This window comes from Parasteatoda tepidariorum, chromosome 9, assembly GCF_043381705.1.
Source record: "Parasteatoda tepidariorum isolate YZ-2023 chromosome 9, CAS_Ptep_4.0, whole genome shotgun sequence".
In the NCBI taxonomy this organism is placed as follows: Eukaryota; Metazoa; Arthropoda; class Arachnida; order Araneae; family Theridiidae; genus Parasteatoda; species Parasteatoda tepidariorum.
In genome coordinates, this window is record NC_092212.1 from 56382081 (window position 1) to 56399808 (window position 17728).

The following is a 17728-nucleotide window of genomic DNA, read 5'->3' on the forward strand; positions in this document are numbered from 1 at the left end:
TATATATATATTGAAACTTGTGTTTTATTATACCTTACAACCAATGTTAAGAATTTAAATACTAAAAATAAAGACATGCTTAAAATTATATTTCCAATATAAATCTCAAAAGATTTTTTTTTCTATTCCACCCGATATGATATTTATTTTAAGTACTTCAAAAAATGTATTTTTTTCACACTTTTGAAAATGTAAATTTCTTACTGCTTTCAAAACTTTACTTTCTTACATAAAAAAATTCTTCCTTTGGGGCATTTACATTTATGACCTTTCAGCTCAGCGCTCAAATTTCCATTTTTTCGTGATCGCAACAGTCGGCGTGGAAGTGCATACATAAGGAAAGAAAAAATATTAGCTTAGCTAGAAGAATAAAAAAAATCGAAGTTCTTAAAAATTTCAAAATATTCTCTTTTTTAAATTTCTTATGAGCTGAGACATTTGAAATGTCTTCGGATTCTTTTGAGTCAACTAAACTGACAATCATAGATTAGGCCTATTGAATTTTGAATATTTTTCCTTCTAAAAGAGAAGTTTTTTTACAAAACGACATCGAATTATACGAAAACTGCACAAATCTGTAAACTAACTATAAATGTCATGTATTGTGCATAACTATTTGATAGAAACCAAAGAATGCATAAAAAAATTTTATGATTTAGTTATTAAGATACGTGTGTATTATTCTTACATTAATACAAATATAAAGAGGGATTTAGACCTCATTTTAGTAAGATATCATAATATGATACGTACTTTTGTAAACATTTGTTAAAGTTTTGTGCTTTTACAAATTTTAATCTTGTTTCTCAAATATTTCTTTTTTAAGTTAAAAATAAATTATAATATGTTTATAGTTTCTATTTTAGATCTAAAATTTTTCTATAAAAAAAGTTAAGTTAGCAAAATTTAGTGAAATAGCAAAAATGAATTAAAATCTTTTTTTACAGTCTGTTTTTACTCTCTGTTTTTATAACCATTTATCGAAAACTTATGGAAGATATAGATAAGAATCAAAAATTCTTTTGCATTCTACAGAATCCGTTTTTCAAACCATAGGGCAAAATAAATTTTTTTAATTTTTACTGTCCTTAAGCAAAATATTGGAAATTACATTAATTAATTATATTTTTATAGGGAAATAAATTTTCATAGTGGCAATGGTTACAAAACTGTTCCATAAGAAATGTGTATTCAATAAAATTGGAAAATCTTTAAGTAACGGTACAAAAAAGCTTTTTTCCTTAGTAATAAAAAATATAAAACTTTTGAATAATAATCACATTAACGATTGAGTAAGTATTAAATACCTTATGATACGCCCTTAAAGATTGAAAAAAAGTATAACTCAATCCATAATTAATTAATCTAAAATATAAGCAATTAATAAGAGTAATGCTACAGATAAGAAAATTAACATTAAAAAATTTGTATGTATTATTTAAGAATAATCTGTAGAGTCATAAATAAATTATTTGATTTGGATTCAATTTGCTTAAAATATTTGGCTCGTTTTATTAGTAAGGAAAAAATTAGAAAGCTTAAAAGAAAACAGAAATTCTGAATAATTAACAAAAATACAGTAGAATCTGGATAATCCGAGTTAATGTGGACCACGGCTAACTCGGTTAAGGCGAAGAGTATAAAAAGGAAACGAAAAAGAATAGGTATAAATTAAATATATTTAACAAATACGAAATGTAAAAGAGTACACCACATACAATTCGGATTGTAATTAAAAACTTTACTTATAATCACTTAAAGAGCATATTTTCCGAGAATTATAGAAATTTTACTTAAAGAAGACCATAATCGTTTTTCGTTCTACATTACTTTGGCGCCTATCTGCAGCAATGTTTTGCCATTTTTTTTTGGGGGGGGGGAGAGGAATAACAGGAAAGCTGGGGTCGCCTCTTCTTGTTCCATGTATTCAATAGCATTTTCGATAGCTTTTAGTCCGTCTGTATGGGAGATTTCTATATGTTGATTTTCATCGTCACTGTCTTCATCCTCTTTGCTTGATTCATTTTCATTATTGACGATATTAGCGATTATTTCCTCGGATCAAGTTGTTGGATTTCGCTTACGTGAGTGTTTTAGAAGATAAAATTCAGATTTATTTTTTCGGCGGAAGTTTCAAAAATAAAAAAATAAACTAGAACAAAAATTTCCTTGAAATATTTGATAGTTCGGTTAAAGCGGAAACTCAGATAATTGGGTCTCTACTGTAATTAAAATTAACTAAGTTTTCCTCCCTGACTGTAAGTTTTGCAGAACTTCATCATAAACAATTTTATGAAAAAGTGACTATTTCGTATTACACATATTGGTAGTTTTGATACATATTTTTTCTATTTGTCGACAACTACTTTGCTCAAATGAATATTAAATTATCATGTATTTTTCTAATATCTTCCCTTTCGTTTTTTCTAGGCGCAAAAGGTGGATATGTTAACAGAATATTTTAATTATGTCATTACAACACTAGTAAGTTTATACATTTATTTTATAAAAAAATTTTAAAATCCAGTATGCAGAAAAATACAAGCTTTCAAAAAAAGATTTTGTATAATGTATTAGTAGAAAATTAAACCCAGCTTGTTCATGCCTTTTTCTGCCCTATTAAGCGCAAAATTGAAGTGGCTCAGACATTTGTGGATGTTGAGTTTTATCTTGTCTTATATAACTGACTATGCACAGACGAAATTTGTGGATTTTTATGTATTATATGTTAATATATTTTCGATAGATATAATATATTTTTAAAAATATATATTTTTCTAAAATATATATCCAGGAAAGAAGATGAAAAATTTCAACATTGCTTCAACAGTACAACAACGTTTGGCAAATTAACATTAAGAAATGCGAAATAAAAAATTTAAAAAAGTATGTTTAATTGTCTTACAGAAACTGAAAATTCTTAAAAGGCTATTTTTCGAAACACTTATGTTTTATCCGGCAAATAAGTTTTGAAGTTTTCTATGTTCTAAATAATTATTTTCTCAGATTTCAACAGCGTTTTTTTTTAAATTTCTTTGCTTCAATATTATTCACGAACACTAAATCTCTATGCATTTTTGAAACATATCTGACAAATACAAAAACGTTTAAGTATCAAATTCTTTAAAATATACGTTCTTTCTTTTATATATTGTCTTTATATATATCTTTACTTTGAGAAGTATTAATTATAAAAATTAAATAAATGTTTTTTTTATCATGCGCTAGTTTGTAAAGATGAATAAGTTGCCCAGGTAAGTATATTCACTGGGATTAATGTTTAAAATATATACTGAAGTACTTCAGAATGCATTATCCTACAATAATGAAAAGAACACCAACGAATTTACAACAAACCGGTTCACATGTTTAGTCTTGCTTCTCATAATATGATCTGATGTATTTGCGTGTTGTTCCTAGTGAATTCCATGGTAAAGTCTCCATGGGCATTTCGGACAAATGGCATTTGGTATTGGGTTCTTCCCACTCTCTGTCAATTTCGCAAAGCTGCCGAATATAATTTCTTGAATGATTAAACCTTAGATCATATTATAAACCAGTATCAAGGAGTAGTATTAAGTTATTACCTCCATGAAAGATATTGGTATAAAATATCATTTTCGGGCCAACTCAAAGTTCACTGGAAGGAAAAACACCAAGGAATATTTGTAGGACAAGTTAAATTGACGTTGAGGAACCAGAGATCCACGTTCGAAATCAATACAATCAAAGTGGAAACATTCTGACCTCAGAAATGAAAACAAATACCGTTCCCGAAGTTGAGTACCATAAAAAGAATCCCCAGTATAACTTTAGAACGTGAAAGTTCATTCTAATAATAATATATTAATTCCTTTCCTTTGTACTATTACAACTTTAAGTCCGTTCCTTTGTTGTAGGGTAGAGTATATATGAAGCTATGAGTGTGAAAAATTAAATAAATTAATTGCTCCAATTAAAATCATTTGCCAAAACTTTCGAAGTGAGACGAAATAAATGAAAGCTATAGAACAAATTCAAAAACATGGCATTAATCATTCAAATTTAATTGAGAATGCCAACAAAATTATTATGTTCCAGTGGATCCCTTCGCATGTGGGAATCAATGGCAATGAAAAGGCAGACCAACTAGCCAAGAAAGGGACACTCGAATCACAATGTAATAAGCCGATTCCACCAGACTCCCTTAACAAACAATTTTCTGAGAAACTTATGACCGACCTAAAGCGCAACCAAGCAGTAAAATCCACCGGAAAACCCTGGGCCAGCATCCAAAACTGTTGGAAGAAATTTTGTCACAGTCCTCATAAGAAGGCTATGGCAAACTTTAGACTCTCAACAGGCCATGGCTGCTCGGCAGAGCACCTCAACAGAAAAGGTATCCTTCCATCTAGTGAGTGCCAAATCTGCAATTCGGGAACCATGAACTCAGACCACTTGCTTGTATGCCCTTTACTGGACAAACAATCTCAAGAGCGGGGTGAACTCTGTAAACTATACTGGGATGCCAGAGATCATATGAACTCACTGTAAAGACTACTCTAGATATTTTTTTCTTACTTTAATTTTATCTATGTGTTCTTTTTGTGTTAATATGCTTTTGTCATGTGTTCTTTGTTTGTAAATGTAATTTTGTTCCTTTTTACTCCTTGTTTATTTCCACTTAAAGTTGAACATTGTATATGGATTATTGTTTCCAATAAAGCCATATGTAACAACAATTTTTAAAAAATCCCCTTTTTATTAAGGATATACACACTGTGAATTTGGAAGACTTTCGCTACATCGGGACAAATATCACTGGTTTCCGAGTGGTGGATGAAGAGGCCTCGGATTACCAAGAAATTGTCCAAGACTGGAGATCTGGTCCAGTCACCGGAAAAGTACCAGATCTTGATCCAGCTCTTTATGAAAAGGTAAATTTTTCAAACTTAAAATTGCAGTAGTATTAGTTTTCAAATTTCTTTGATGCAATGATGTAAATATATCTGTGATGTTACTCTACTTCAGTTGATAACTACTTCGGGGGTTGTGTTATCAACTGTTACGTTAGAACCTAAACGAAGTGAGGTTATAAATAAAAATAAAGCATAAAATAAAATAATTGAAATTACTTATTTGAAATTATTTCATCTCCCACAAACTTTTCATAATTGTTATAAATACTATAGGCATTCGTTTAATGGCTAGTACAATATTGTGCAAATCGATTTTTGATTTCATGTGCTACAGAAACTAACAGCTCCACTTATAATTGTTACGTAAATCAGATATAATTGGAAAGAGATTTTAAGTCTGTTATCTTCAGACATCATTAATAGGACAAATTAAGTGAACTAGAATAAACACGCTTAGTTTCACATAAATATTCTTTAACTGCATTCAGATTTGTCCACCGCATGTATCAGAACTTCGAAGTAATTTTCTATGTGTTTTCAATTTTAATGCAATCTTTAAATTTACTTAGAATCGGAAACTTTTTTTTAAAAAAATCCCAGTTATTTTACCCCTTAATGCTGCTAATAATCTTTTGATAGCTATAATTTCATTTTTTATGACATTTTATTTAAAGCAAAAGAAATATTTATTGTTTACTTTAAATCAGTAAGAGACCGACACTTTTCCAGACAAAAGTTTAGAAAGACCGTGCATTCTAATGATTATTATAATTACGTTTCTTTTTGAAATTTTCCATTTTAAAGGATTATGATTTTCAGTATCGCGAGGTTTATCGTCAATACGTCATGGTTTTCTTTAAAATATAGACCATTTTAAAGAGAAAAAAAAAACCAATAGAAAAGCAAAGCTTGGTTGGAGTTAAAATAGGATGTCCCTTAAACTTGGCAGCGAAAATTTGAGCTTTTGCTGTGCTTATAAAATCTTCCATTTTCCAATTATTTGAATAGCAATTTCTTACTATTATAAAATCTAACTCTTAAGTCATTTTTTCATGCTTTCTGCAAGAACGTAAAAATTCGCCAAAATAAGAGGGGCACCCTACTGTAAACCTTCATCTAAAGCTTTATGCTTCACAAGATGTTCTCATTTTATTTTCAACCCGATTCAACCAAATTAACATAATTTTACTTTCAACCTAATCCAACCAAATCAATATAATTTTATTTTCAACCGAATACTTCTTTTACGGAAAGATTTATAATTAAATTGTTTGATGATATTTTTTTAAAATTGTTCAAATAACATTTATTTATATCAACACTATTTTCAGTAGCACATTATAAAAAATTTTTGTGTTTGACTAGATATATATTGCTGTTAGTAAAAATAAGTGAATAACAATTTTCATCTTACTTTTATGAGGAAATATTTATTTCAAAATGTTACTCTTAAACAACTTTTATGTACATTTAATAAAAATTTTAATTTATTTCCATGCTTTCTTTCCTCTAGAATTTTACGGTAAGTAACTATTTATTTAAGTTTATATTTTTAAATATCAAATATTTTGCTGAAGAAAATGAACAGCATTGTTTTTTGTTTTTCATCGTTTTATAAATTTCTACTAAAATTGTATGATTTTGATAAATTACTTTAAATGAAAATATGAAAAATATAATATGGAATAAAATACAATGCGTTATTATTGTAAAATAATTTATTATATTTAAAAAAAACTACTAAGCGTACGTTTTCAAAAAATGGTAATTCAACAGGGAATAATTTATAAATAAATGTAGCGGAATCGAGTATGAACGGAATTTTGATAAATACATTGCACAGCTTTTATCTTTAATATTATTATTTGTAAAACTGCTTTTTCAATAGTCTGTGCATAAAATTATGTAAATAGTTTTAGAAAAACATAGCCAATAAGGAAGTTAGAATAAATAATTGCAAAAACATTCATGTCTGAGTTCAGCTATGGAGTAAATGAAAATCAGCCTAAATCCATCTAGATCATGTATAAATTTATAAGATAATTAAACCAGAAGAGCATAAAGTGAAAATAATAAAATAATTAAATATAAAATTACGTAAATAACAGCATGTAGCACAGTAAATAACAACAGAAAATAACAGCACAAACCAAAAAATTAAAAGAAAAATTGCCATTTTGGTATTAAAAACAAGTATTCACTGATTTTCTTAGAAGTATACAATGATAATGAGAACTGATAGTACTGCTAATTCTTAGAAAAGATGACAGCACTTTTTGTAATAGCAACTTAAATGCTTTTTTATTTAATACAGTATACAGTTACATATTACGGTTGTATTCTATCAATGCGTTAAAACTACCCCAATTATTTGCAGCACAAAGCTTTCTTCAGCTTGTATAATTGCTGAGGTATTTAATTTTAAAACAAAATCTATTTTCATGAAAGTCAATGGAGAAACAACAATAACCTCTAATTCAAGCATTTCAGATAATACAATTTTCTTCTTACACAGTCAGAAATTTTTCAGAAAAAATTATTAAATAATAAATTATTTAATTGTAATTTTACCACATTCATCCGAACCTGTAAAATAACCTTTACCGTAATTTCAGAACAAAAATTTTAACAGTATAGAATAAAAACGAAATTATTATTTTATTTTTGATTTTAGCTTCAAAAACATTTTCATAATTTTTTAATAAGACATTATTTGCGTTGAACGTATCAAATTGGATTTATTGCTAATGATGTTCGTATTTTGCGTACTTGCAATTTTGAACCCAATCCATATGACAGCTTGAAAAACTTCTAGGAGAAACTCGCTTTCGTGGATAGGATTTTGGATGAAAATAACCCCCATTTATATTAAATGGAGAAGAAAACCTCGAACGGTTAGTAAGATTGCTCTAACTTATGATCTATTTACCTCTGGATCAGCAATGTAATATCTGCGAGCTGGTACTTATATCTCAACCGACCAGTCTTCACCAGTATCTTAACGTAGATCTACTCATTAGGAAGCTGGCACTCTAGCTGTAGTTTCATCCAAGACTCAACATTTTATTTTGCATAAAAACATCTAAATCAACTGAAATATATTTTGCATCAAGCAGATATTTATATTTTCATTTTGTTATAAATACCGATATCACCAAGGGCTTTAGAGTCGTTGATATAGAAGGAGAAAATGCTTTCCTCTGAGTAAACTTTGATTTCTTACGTTTTAAAGTCTAAGCAAAATCAGCGCATCTGCCTATTTAGTTTCTAAACTGCAATTTTAAAATATTGGTTTTTAAATATAACTTGAGTGACTTAAAAAAAATTGTTGAATAATCTAACAAACAAAATCCTGAAAACGGTTCATCGATTATAAGAAAAATGTGATAGATTTTGTTTTAAAATCAAATGTCTCGAAGGAATTTATGAAGAAAATTTTTTTTTCTACTGAATGTATTTTTCTTTTTAAATAAATATTTATGTCAATGTTTACAGACGGAAGTCGCGCTGATGTATGACGCGGTTTGGACTTTCGCGACAGCACTGAACACATTAGAGAAAGGTCAGCGCCTGCAGCTCAAATCCGTCTCTTGTGACGAAGAGAAGCCTTGGTCTTATGGTCTGCAACTTGCTAGACACTTGAGAGGAGTAAGTATCACATTTTCAGAAATTAAATGAATAAAAAGTATCTAAAAGATAAAAAAAAACTTCTTTTTTTGCTAGGCTAAAGGTCTTATGCGTTTCTTATTTCTGAACTACACTAGTAACAGACTGCTTCTGCTTTTTTAATGTCAGTTACGTCAAAAGAAAGATGAGAAAAGTAAAAGAAAGATTTAAAGAAAACTAAAAGTTAATGCTTTTAGTTTTCTTAATTTAAGTTGAAGTGATTTATTATTCATTAATTTGAGATGAAGTGATTTCTTACTCAGTAATTTAAGTTGAAGTGAGTTATCATTCACTAATTTAAGATGAAGTGATTTACTACTCAGTAATTTAAGGTGAAGTGAGTTATTATTCATTAATTTAAGATGAAGTGAGTTATTATTCATTAATTTAAGATGAAATAATTTACTATTCAGTAAATTAGGTTGAAGTGATTTATTATTCATTAATTTAAGATGACGTGATTTACTACTCAGTAATTCAAGATGAAGTGATTTATTATTCATAAATTTAAGATGAAGTGATTTACTACTCAGTAATTTAAGTTGAAGTGATTTATTATTCACTAATTTAAGATAAAGTGATTTATTGCTCAGTAATTTAAGGTGAAGTGAGTAATTATTAATTAATTTAAGATGAAGTGATTTACTACTCAGTAATTTTAGGTGAAGTGAGTTATTATTCATTAATTTAAGATGTGAGTTATTATTCATTAATTTAGGATGAAGGAAGTTATTATTCCTTAACTTAAAATTCGAAGATTTATGCATCAGATTAATGTTTGTAAATTTAGCACTAAATTTTAGAGATTTAGGGTTTTGAAAATTCAGGAATTTAAGATTTTTTATATTCATTAGTTGACAAAATTATATTATTCGTTAGTTTAAAATTATAATAGCACAATTAGTTTTTTCACTTACAGATTTTTAATCGCTATGTTTGTTTACGATTTTCAAATGTCCAGAAAATGTATACAAACTACTAATTTGATAGTGTTTAATAATTCTAAAATTTTTAAACTTTCTACAATTATTCAAAAACAATTTATGAATGAAACCTTTAAACGAAAAAAAAACAACAAAAAATAGCAGGCGCATATTTTAAAATATTGAAAAATTACGTCCTCAATGTAAGAACATTTTTATTGGTGCTTTAAGCTTCCTGGTTGAAAAAAATCGTTTTATTACTTTCATACATTTAAAATAATTATCTTTGTCATTTGCATTTCTAACACTGAAGTATTTGAAAATATACAGATACGTATAATAATTACGTGAAATATAAGACATAGAATGAATAATGATTAATAAATGATCATTTTTAGCAATTTGTGATCATGTATAACTGTTTTCATTCAGGTGGAGCTGCGTGGGCTGACGGGTCGCATTGTGTTTGATGAAAACGGTCAGCGCACTAATTTTACTGTCAAAGTTACAGATCTTACGCATTTGGGCTTAAGAGAAGTAAGGATTATTACCTTTATACTCAATTCTTTTTATTAGCTTTTTATCATTTTTCATAAAAGTGATATTATATCCAAACAGGTTTCAACGAAAAAGTATTTAAATTTCGTACAGCATTGTGAGTAAAATAGAACTCCGTTATCAGTATATGTTACAAAGACAAAAAACTGATTTAGAAGCATGTTATACCTTTACTATCTTGTAACAACAAATACATCCTTTTTCCCTCCCATTTATCTTTTCTTTGTCTTCCTTTACGTAAATAAAGCCATAACATTAATAAAAAGGCTAAAAAAAAGATGATAACGTTTCAAAAGCTAATATTTCTTTTTATAATTCAACACGACGTAGTTACAATTATTGCCTTTTCGACGATGCTTAAAATAAAGTAGCAATTTTAAATCTTATAATTTGATTTAAGAATCAGACGTCAATTCTACATCGTCATACAATATTCAGTTATACACAGTGATACTGTTTTCTTCATAATATTAGACCAAAAAATCCATATCGAGAATGACCAAGCAAGAATTTATAAATTGCACATTTAATACACGCAGCAATAGCAGCTGGAGTATAGCACTGTATGTTTATACACGCAGCTACATGCTTATTCAATTGTGTTTGTTTATTCAACTGTGTATGCAGCAAATTATGCTTATTAAAACTTTTTAAATTCTTCACATGCTTGATTTTTAATAAATTTCACACGCTTTAAGATTTTTTTCTTTTTTGAAATTAAAATATATACGAGCATATGAGGAATTTTACAATCAGAGTTAATGTCGGAGGCGTGTGAGGAACGAAGAAATAGAATCGAAATTATATAGTATTGCAGGATCTGAAATGAATTTTACTCAAGCTACGTTTAAAAAAAGAATAGGAACAGAAGATGCAACATAGAATCATTTTAATGAAATGTTTTTCGATGGCCAACAACTACATTATGCTACAAATGTTTAAAATTATGGGCGAAATTGATGCCACATCAATATATATACAGGGTTAATCATAATTCCCTCTGCCTGTAAACGCCATTTTTGTTTATTATAACTGGCTTCAGTGGTGCATGTTACTGCCATCTACCGACAACTGCTTAAATTAAAACTTGAATACCTTCGGAATAATTTCATACGTTCTTTTTTGCCATATTCGTCTTCGTTTTTTTACTATAACAATTCGAAACCCCGGAGGGAATTATGAATAACCCTGTATATATATATATTTANAATATATATATATATATATATATATATATACTTAATTACAAACTGCGTAAAAATCATTATTTGTTTTCACCGTACAAATTGTTTATTTGGCTACGATTTAACCGCTATAGCAGATCTGAAGCATCGATGCGCGATATATTCTATCTACATGCAATATATATTCGATAAATAGTACTTCTGAATAATCACTCTCACAATTTATACACAATGTATTGATACTATCTCTAATCATCCCTAAATATTATAAGACTTTAAACGCTTTGAAATGTCAGGTTATTTCAACTGCAGAAATAGGCTATATTTTACATTAAAGGCAATCAAACTTATTTAGTTTTAAAATAGGATAAAACCCTGATGTAATCAAGAATCTAGATTAAAAACCAGAATCAAGATTTTAAGAAAAAGATGAAAGTGAAATTATTTCTTTTGTACACATAGTAAAGAAGTTTTTTGGGATATTAGCAGGGTGGAATAAAAATATTTAATCCTTTCTACTTGGCAGTCCTAAAGTAGTACTGCATTAAGCTAAGGTGAACTATGCGGAAGTAATAGCATTCCTAGATGGTGAAGGAAGGAAAGTAGGTATATACGATAGGCAAGACGGGAAATGAAGAAAATATATGCCTAGAAGTCTAATGGGATTGTCAGGGAGTTTACCACTTTGGCGAGGATTTGGCGTTTGCTTGTTTTATCTTTATAACCTTAATATTTTGTATAAGGTTTTCTCAGTGGAAAAAATCCTAATTCGATTGCATTTCTATTAAAGAAGTTGATATTTATTAAAAAGTATGCAAGATAATAGCAAATATATTTAAGCATATAGTTCGACATTATAAAGATTTTTTTTTTTGAGTATGTTTATTCCGGTTTTCAATAAGTAGTGTACTTCGAGTGACAATCATCAATTGAACGTAGTCTTCACTTGTTGTTCCGCTAATACACCCTTTATTATATCTTTTAAAATCAAAATCATTTAATGATTAAGAATCAAGTATAGAAAAATGCATTGAGGTAGTGATTTTTTTACATGTAAATGAAAGAAAAAGGAAAGAAACTTTAAAATGGTCTTTTCAAAATCGCTTTTCATCTCCTTTATTTTGACAATCGATTGATATAAATTTGCTTAAAAAATTTCTCATCTTTTCCGACAAGAAATCATAAAGTCTTGATGTTTTCAAACTTAATATATTTATTTTTAAACATGTTTCTTTTAATATTTTTTTAAAAAAACGATTGTTAGAAATTTTTTTGTTTAAGGCAGTTAGTATATTAATCAAGATGAATTATTGTTAAAAAAAAACACTGTTCTTCGGCTAGGAATTTTTCTGCTTTAGTTTTAAATAAAAAACAATATTACTAAGAAAATTAGAAAAAAAAACGACATTCTCTTGCGATTCTTTCCCAACTAAACGTCTTTAAAAGCGAGATCGTGCAATTGGTACTCTGCACGTTCTCATTATTTATTCTGCCATGAAGAACATTGTTATTATTTGATTATTTATCGCTCACTTCTAACTTTGAGGATCTCCATCAATTGATTTCTAATAGTGGAACGCATTTAATTTAAGGAAAAATAAGTAAAAAAGCAAAAATAATAATGCCCTATAACTACGAGTAATAACGTAATTCGTCTACATGTGAATCTCTTGTATGAATTTGCCTCTTCCTGGTTTAACAGAGAGTGTTACACTGTTAGAAATTTTATTCTAAAATTACGATAAAATAGCCGGCCGTAGTTTGTCCATCCAATTAACCATAAAGTTTACGGTAAAGGACATTTAACCATTTAACCATTTAACCATTTTTAACCATTTACAACTAGCAAAGTTTCAAAATCGTAAAAAGAAATTTATCCGGACATTGTAGTTAAGCTTTTTTTACGTACTAGTCATTAGAGTTTGGTAATGAGCATGGCCAATCCTCATGTGTTGAAGGGAAGGGAGGATATCTGCATGTGGTGTCAAAACTGGGTTTCGAACCTCCGCTCTGTCAACCATGAGATTGTCAGATTAGCCTTCGCAGCTATAATATGTACCCAGATGCAAGAAAAATATTAGTTTTATTCGGTATGTACGATAGAATTCAAGTCATTAAACCGAAAGCGGTTAATAAACGGTTTTTCTCACAGTTTACAGTTTGAATACCATCTTATCTATGGTTATTTAACTACTTTGTTTAACTATGGTAAAAATAGCAATTAAATATGTAGTTATTCAACCATTTTTTTTCCAGAAATTTCTAACAGTGTATACACTCATTTACTGGAAATCGTCTTTCAAATCCAAGGACTGGTTTTCTTTGAAATGTATCTACTAATTTTTTTTAACTGCCTTAATCTCTTGTTGTTTGTACCTCCATATGTCGTTTGTAGAAATTTTCTGAAATATTCGAGCTCAATTGTCAAAAGGTCTACTTAGGCAGATCAGATTCTTCGAATCATGAAATTGAAAAATACAGAAATTTATTTATATGCAAACAAGAATATTTACATCTTCACTAGAACAATAGTAAAATGTTCTTAACAGGCATTCATAGATTAGTTGCTCACATGACAGGAAGGAAATGTGAAGCAATCACAGAGATTTAAGAGAGAGAAACAAGCAAGGGGCAGAATCTTCTATTGTTATTAAAAGCAAGAAAAGGCAAAAATAATAAATTTTTCGTCCCTTATTATTTTTTTTAAAGCAAAAAAAAAATTGAAAGTTAAAACCTTCAAAGTAAAACTGTTAACTCGTAAGAATTGTGCTTGGCAATCTCAGAAGCTGATAAATATTATTAATTAAAAACGTTCTTTTGAGTTCGGAAGCAATATACAGATTATTCGAAATTCGAACAAACAATATTTATAACAGGAACTAAGCAAAAATTTATAACACGAACGAAGTTTAGGTTAAACACATAGTTATTGCTGCACATTTATGTTACAGGCAGAATGTAATTTGTTCCAACAATATCTAGTTCCAGATCAAATATTTTGCGATATATAGCACAACAAAGTCCTTTCGATCGAGTTTTTCGTTTTGTTTAGATGTGATTTATGTTAATGTAATTCTCCGATAACAACAAGTAATTTTAGCTGATGTTGGAAGCTCTGCCAAATATCGTAATGCAATTTTCATTCATAGAAAATATTCGGCAAATTGTGATGTGATTTTTTTGGCTTTACTTGATTTACAGATATATTGCTTGCAGTTTCTTAAGTCGAACGATTTTTGAACCAAAATCAATAATTCTATGATAAAAAAATTTACGCTCCCAGTTATATAAATTTCATGACGATTTTTTTTTTACCTCAACCGTTTTTTTTATTATGAATTGCTAAAAACCATGAGGCTAGCTTTGTACACCTTAAATCAGAATGTGTAGTACATTGTGCATTATTGGTAAAACTAAATTATGAATGAAAAAACTGAGAAATATATAAACTATAAAACTGTATAAATACTTATAAAAATATAACATAAAATATTTGTAAATTTGTAAAGTTTGTAGCGTTAAAATTATTTTGAAATAGTTTTCAACTTTTTCGGATGTTCGAAATTACAAACTGTATTACGCTGCGAAAAATTCAGGAATAAATTACGGTCAAAAGTACCGGCAATCAGGATGCGCCCAGACTTTTTACAGTAAAATGTATTTCTATCATAACATATGTTACGGGCAAAATATCTGATATACCGTAATTTTTACAGTAATAACTACTATAAAATCTCAGAATCATTCTTATTAAACAAGTATTACTGTAAAAATTAAAATATAATGTTTGAGTGTAAAAATGGATTTTACTGTAAAATGGATTTTATGGATGATGCACTCAATGAGCCGTTACTTTATACCGTAATATAATCAGAAATTTAATACAGTGTTTTACACCCAGTATGTTTGTAATTTTAAAAATCCAAAAAAGACGAAAACTATTTTAAAATACTTTTAACGCAACAATCTTTATACGCTTATGAATGTTTTATATAATATTTATTTATAAGCTTTTTTATTGTTAAACACTACAGTTAAATATCGCTATTTTAATTACTTTCGTCTTCTAAATTTGGTTTTCTCTATTGAAAAATAATACTGTAACTCTAAAAGAAATAAAAATACATATACAACTAAATGGAACTATCTCTGTTGACGAAGCAATTCGAACATTTTCAAAAACCGTCCGAGCGTGTTGATAAATGACAATAGTTAATGAGATTCTTCTTCGCAACAAAATATCGTCACCTAAAAATTGATTGGAAAATAACAACAAAAGGTTAAACGACAAACTTAAAATGATTAATGGCACAGGTGAAACTCAATAATGAGAAATTTATTTTCCAGTGAACGATAAACAGCCAAGTGTGGTACACGCTCGCTTAACGCTGTCATTTTTTTTTATAAGAGGAGGATCATAAAACCCACTCCCTCTGTGGATATCAGTCTTAATGGTGTTTTAGCGCTTGGGGCTTACACATAAAAAGGAATTTATATCCTGGCCTCTTTTAACCTAGGCGCTTCATTCAATCTCTTCTTTTTTGTGTTTACTGCCTTTTTATTCCTAGTATGTTCCATATTCTTAAGGTGCTGGATATTTTTTCCCTGCTTTATTATTCCATAAGTCTGAGAAGATGTTGGCTTATGAAGAAAATAATTGGAATTGGACGATTGATTTCAGATATGATGCGCGTTTCTTTAAATAAATGGATCCTAACGAATCAGCACCGAGAGTTTTAAATCTAAATTTATATTTGGTTTTTTTGATGATTGTCTTTGTATAATGATAAGTTTTAAGCATTTAAATGATTTATTCTTTAATTCATTACTTTACATCTTCAATTGGTTTTGTACTGAATTTATTTGCCATTAGTTTTCTGCGGTTAATACACGTTTGAAATCATTTAAACACTGTCTCAAAGTTTATGATATTATATACAAAAAAGAGAAGTACAGTAGTGTTGATCATTATATATATATATATTAAACATTATGAAAGGGAAAACTTATTCTTTTATTTTTAAAGGTTGGGGAATGGGAACACAATTCTGATGGAAAAATCCGCAAAACGGGTAACTACACGAGAGTTGAAGACGTATCACACAGCCTCAGGAATAAAACGCTTATCATCACAACCATTTTGGTAAGTAGAACTTTTTACATTATTTCGCAACTAAATATTTTTGTTATAAATAGACACAATTTACATTACGGAACGAGAAATCTGATGTACCGTAATTGTTACGGTGCATCATATATATATATATATATATATATATATCTGATGCACCGTAACAATTACGGTTCATCAGATTTCTCGTTCCGTAATGTACCCAGGAAAGGGTGGTAATGTGGTGAAGGTATTCCTGTGACCACTCTTACTTTGTGTTGCCGAGCGTTTCTTGATGAAAAGCATTTCTTGTTGAAGCCGTGGTTCAATAGTAGGGGTAGATCATGGGGCAGCCCATTCTAAAACACCAGCGTTAGAAGCGGTGTGTTGTTGTATGGCGCGAACAGGATTCAGACTCACTCACCATTGTCTGTGCTCGAACTGGTGTCGCCATTAACAGAATTGGATAACAATAAAATAAACCAGATGTAATTTGAGCAGTGATGACCATTTTGTACGAGCTTCCCACGCTCGTGCACTATGCATAATAAAATTGGGAAGCGCGGATTATACAAGTTACTTTTATAAAATAATACGGCGTAAAACGGGTTAAAATTTAAATAATATTTTAACTGTAGGGAAAAATTAGATTTTGTGTAATGTCGGTAATGAAGCTTTAGATTTCGTCTTCTTTATTAAATAAGGAAAAAATCAAATAAACGATGAAGAAAGGAAGAAAAAATAATTTATATCTTGTATCTTTTATATTAAGTGTCTGAAAGTGCTTTGAATCTCATTAAGATAAGGTTGTACAATGTCACTAAACGAAATTGATTTTCATTTATGTTCAGTTATATTCGTTAAAAAAAAAAATACCTGAAATTAGAAATTTGACGCAATATGAATATTATCAGAAAAATTCTTTAAGGCAAATTTAAATTGTTTCATAAAATAATTAATTTGTCAAATGTAAAGGCTTATTTAAAATAATTTGTTTTAAATTATTTCGTTTTTTTATGTTTATTGAGAAAAAAAAGTTATCAAAATCGTTCTTAAATTTATTCTCAGGATTTCAAAAATAATATCATCAGCAGCGCATTTTGGAACTTTTTTAAATTGATTTCAAATAAAGTGAGTTCAAAATATTCTATTTTAAGTATTATTTTGTTCAAATTTATTTAAAAAATCAATATTCTTTTTGATAGAAATATTTTATTTCTGTGTACAAAGAATTATAGGCAAAATGAAAAATCAATAGCAATTTAATTCCTGTCCTCAAATTCTCTTTCTAAAAACAAATTCATCTGACAAGGGAAACTAGGGAAGTGTGACTCGCCAATTTTGAAATAAACTAGTGGGATGTATGCAGGTGACGAACCTCCTAATGTT

General features: G+C 28.6%; 1 protein-coding gene across 1 annotated transcript in view; it reads left to right on the forward strand.

Annotated features, from left to right (window-relative positions):
* Positions 1–17728, forward strand: part of LOC107444771 (glutamate receptor ionotropic, kainate 2-like) — a 106944-nt gene that overhangs the window by 64840 nt on the left and 24376 nt on the right. Inside the window, exons 5-9 of the mRNA XM_071186014.1 lie at positions 2431–2484; positions 4749–4916; positions 8394–8546; positions 9920–10024; positions 16256–16372. Coding sequence (XP_071042115.1) covers positions 2431–2484; positions 4749–4916; positions 8394–8546; positions 9920–10024; positions 16256–16372 — 597 coding nt within the window. The remainder of the gene's footprint in view (positions 1–2430; positions 2485–4748; positions 4917–8393; positions 8547–9919; positions 10025–16255; positions 16373–17728) is intronic.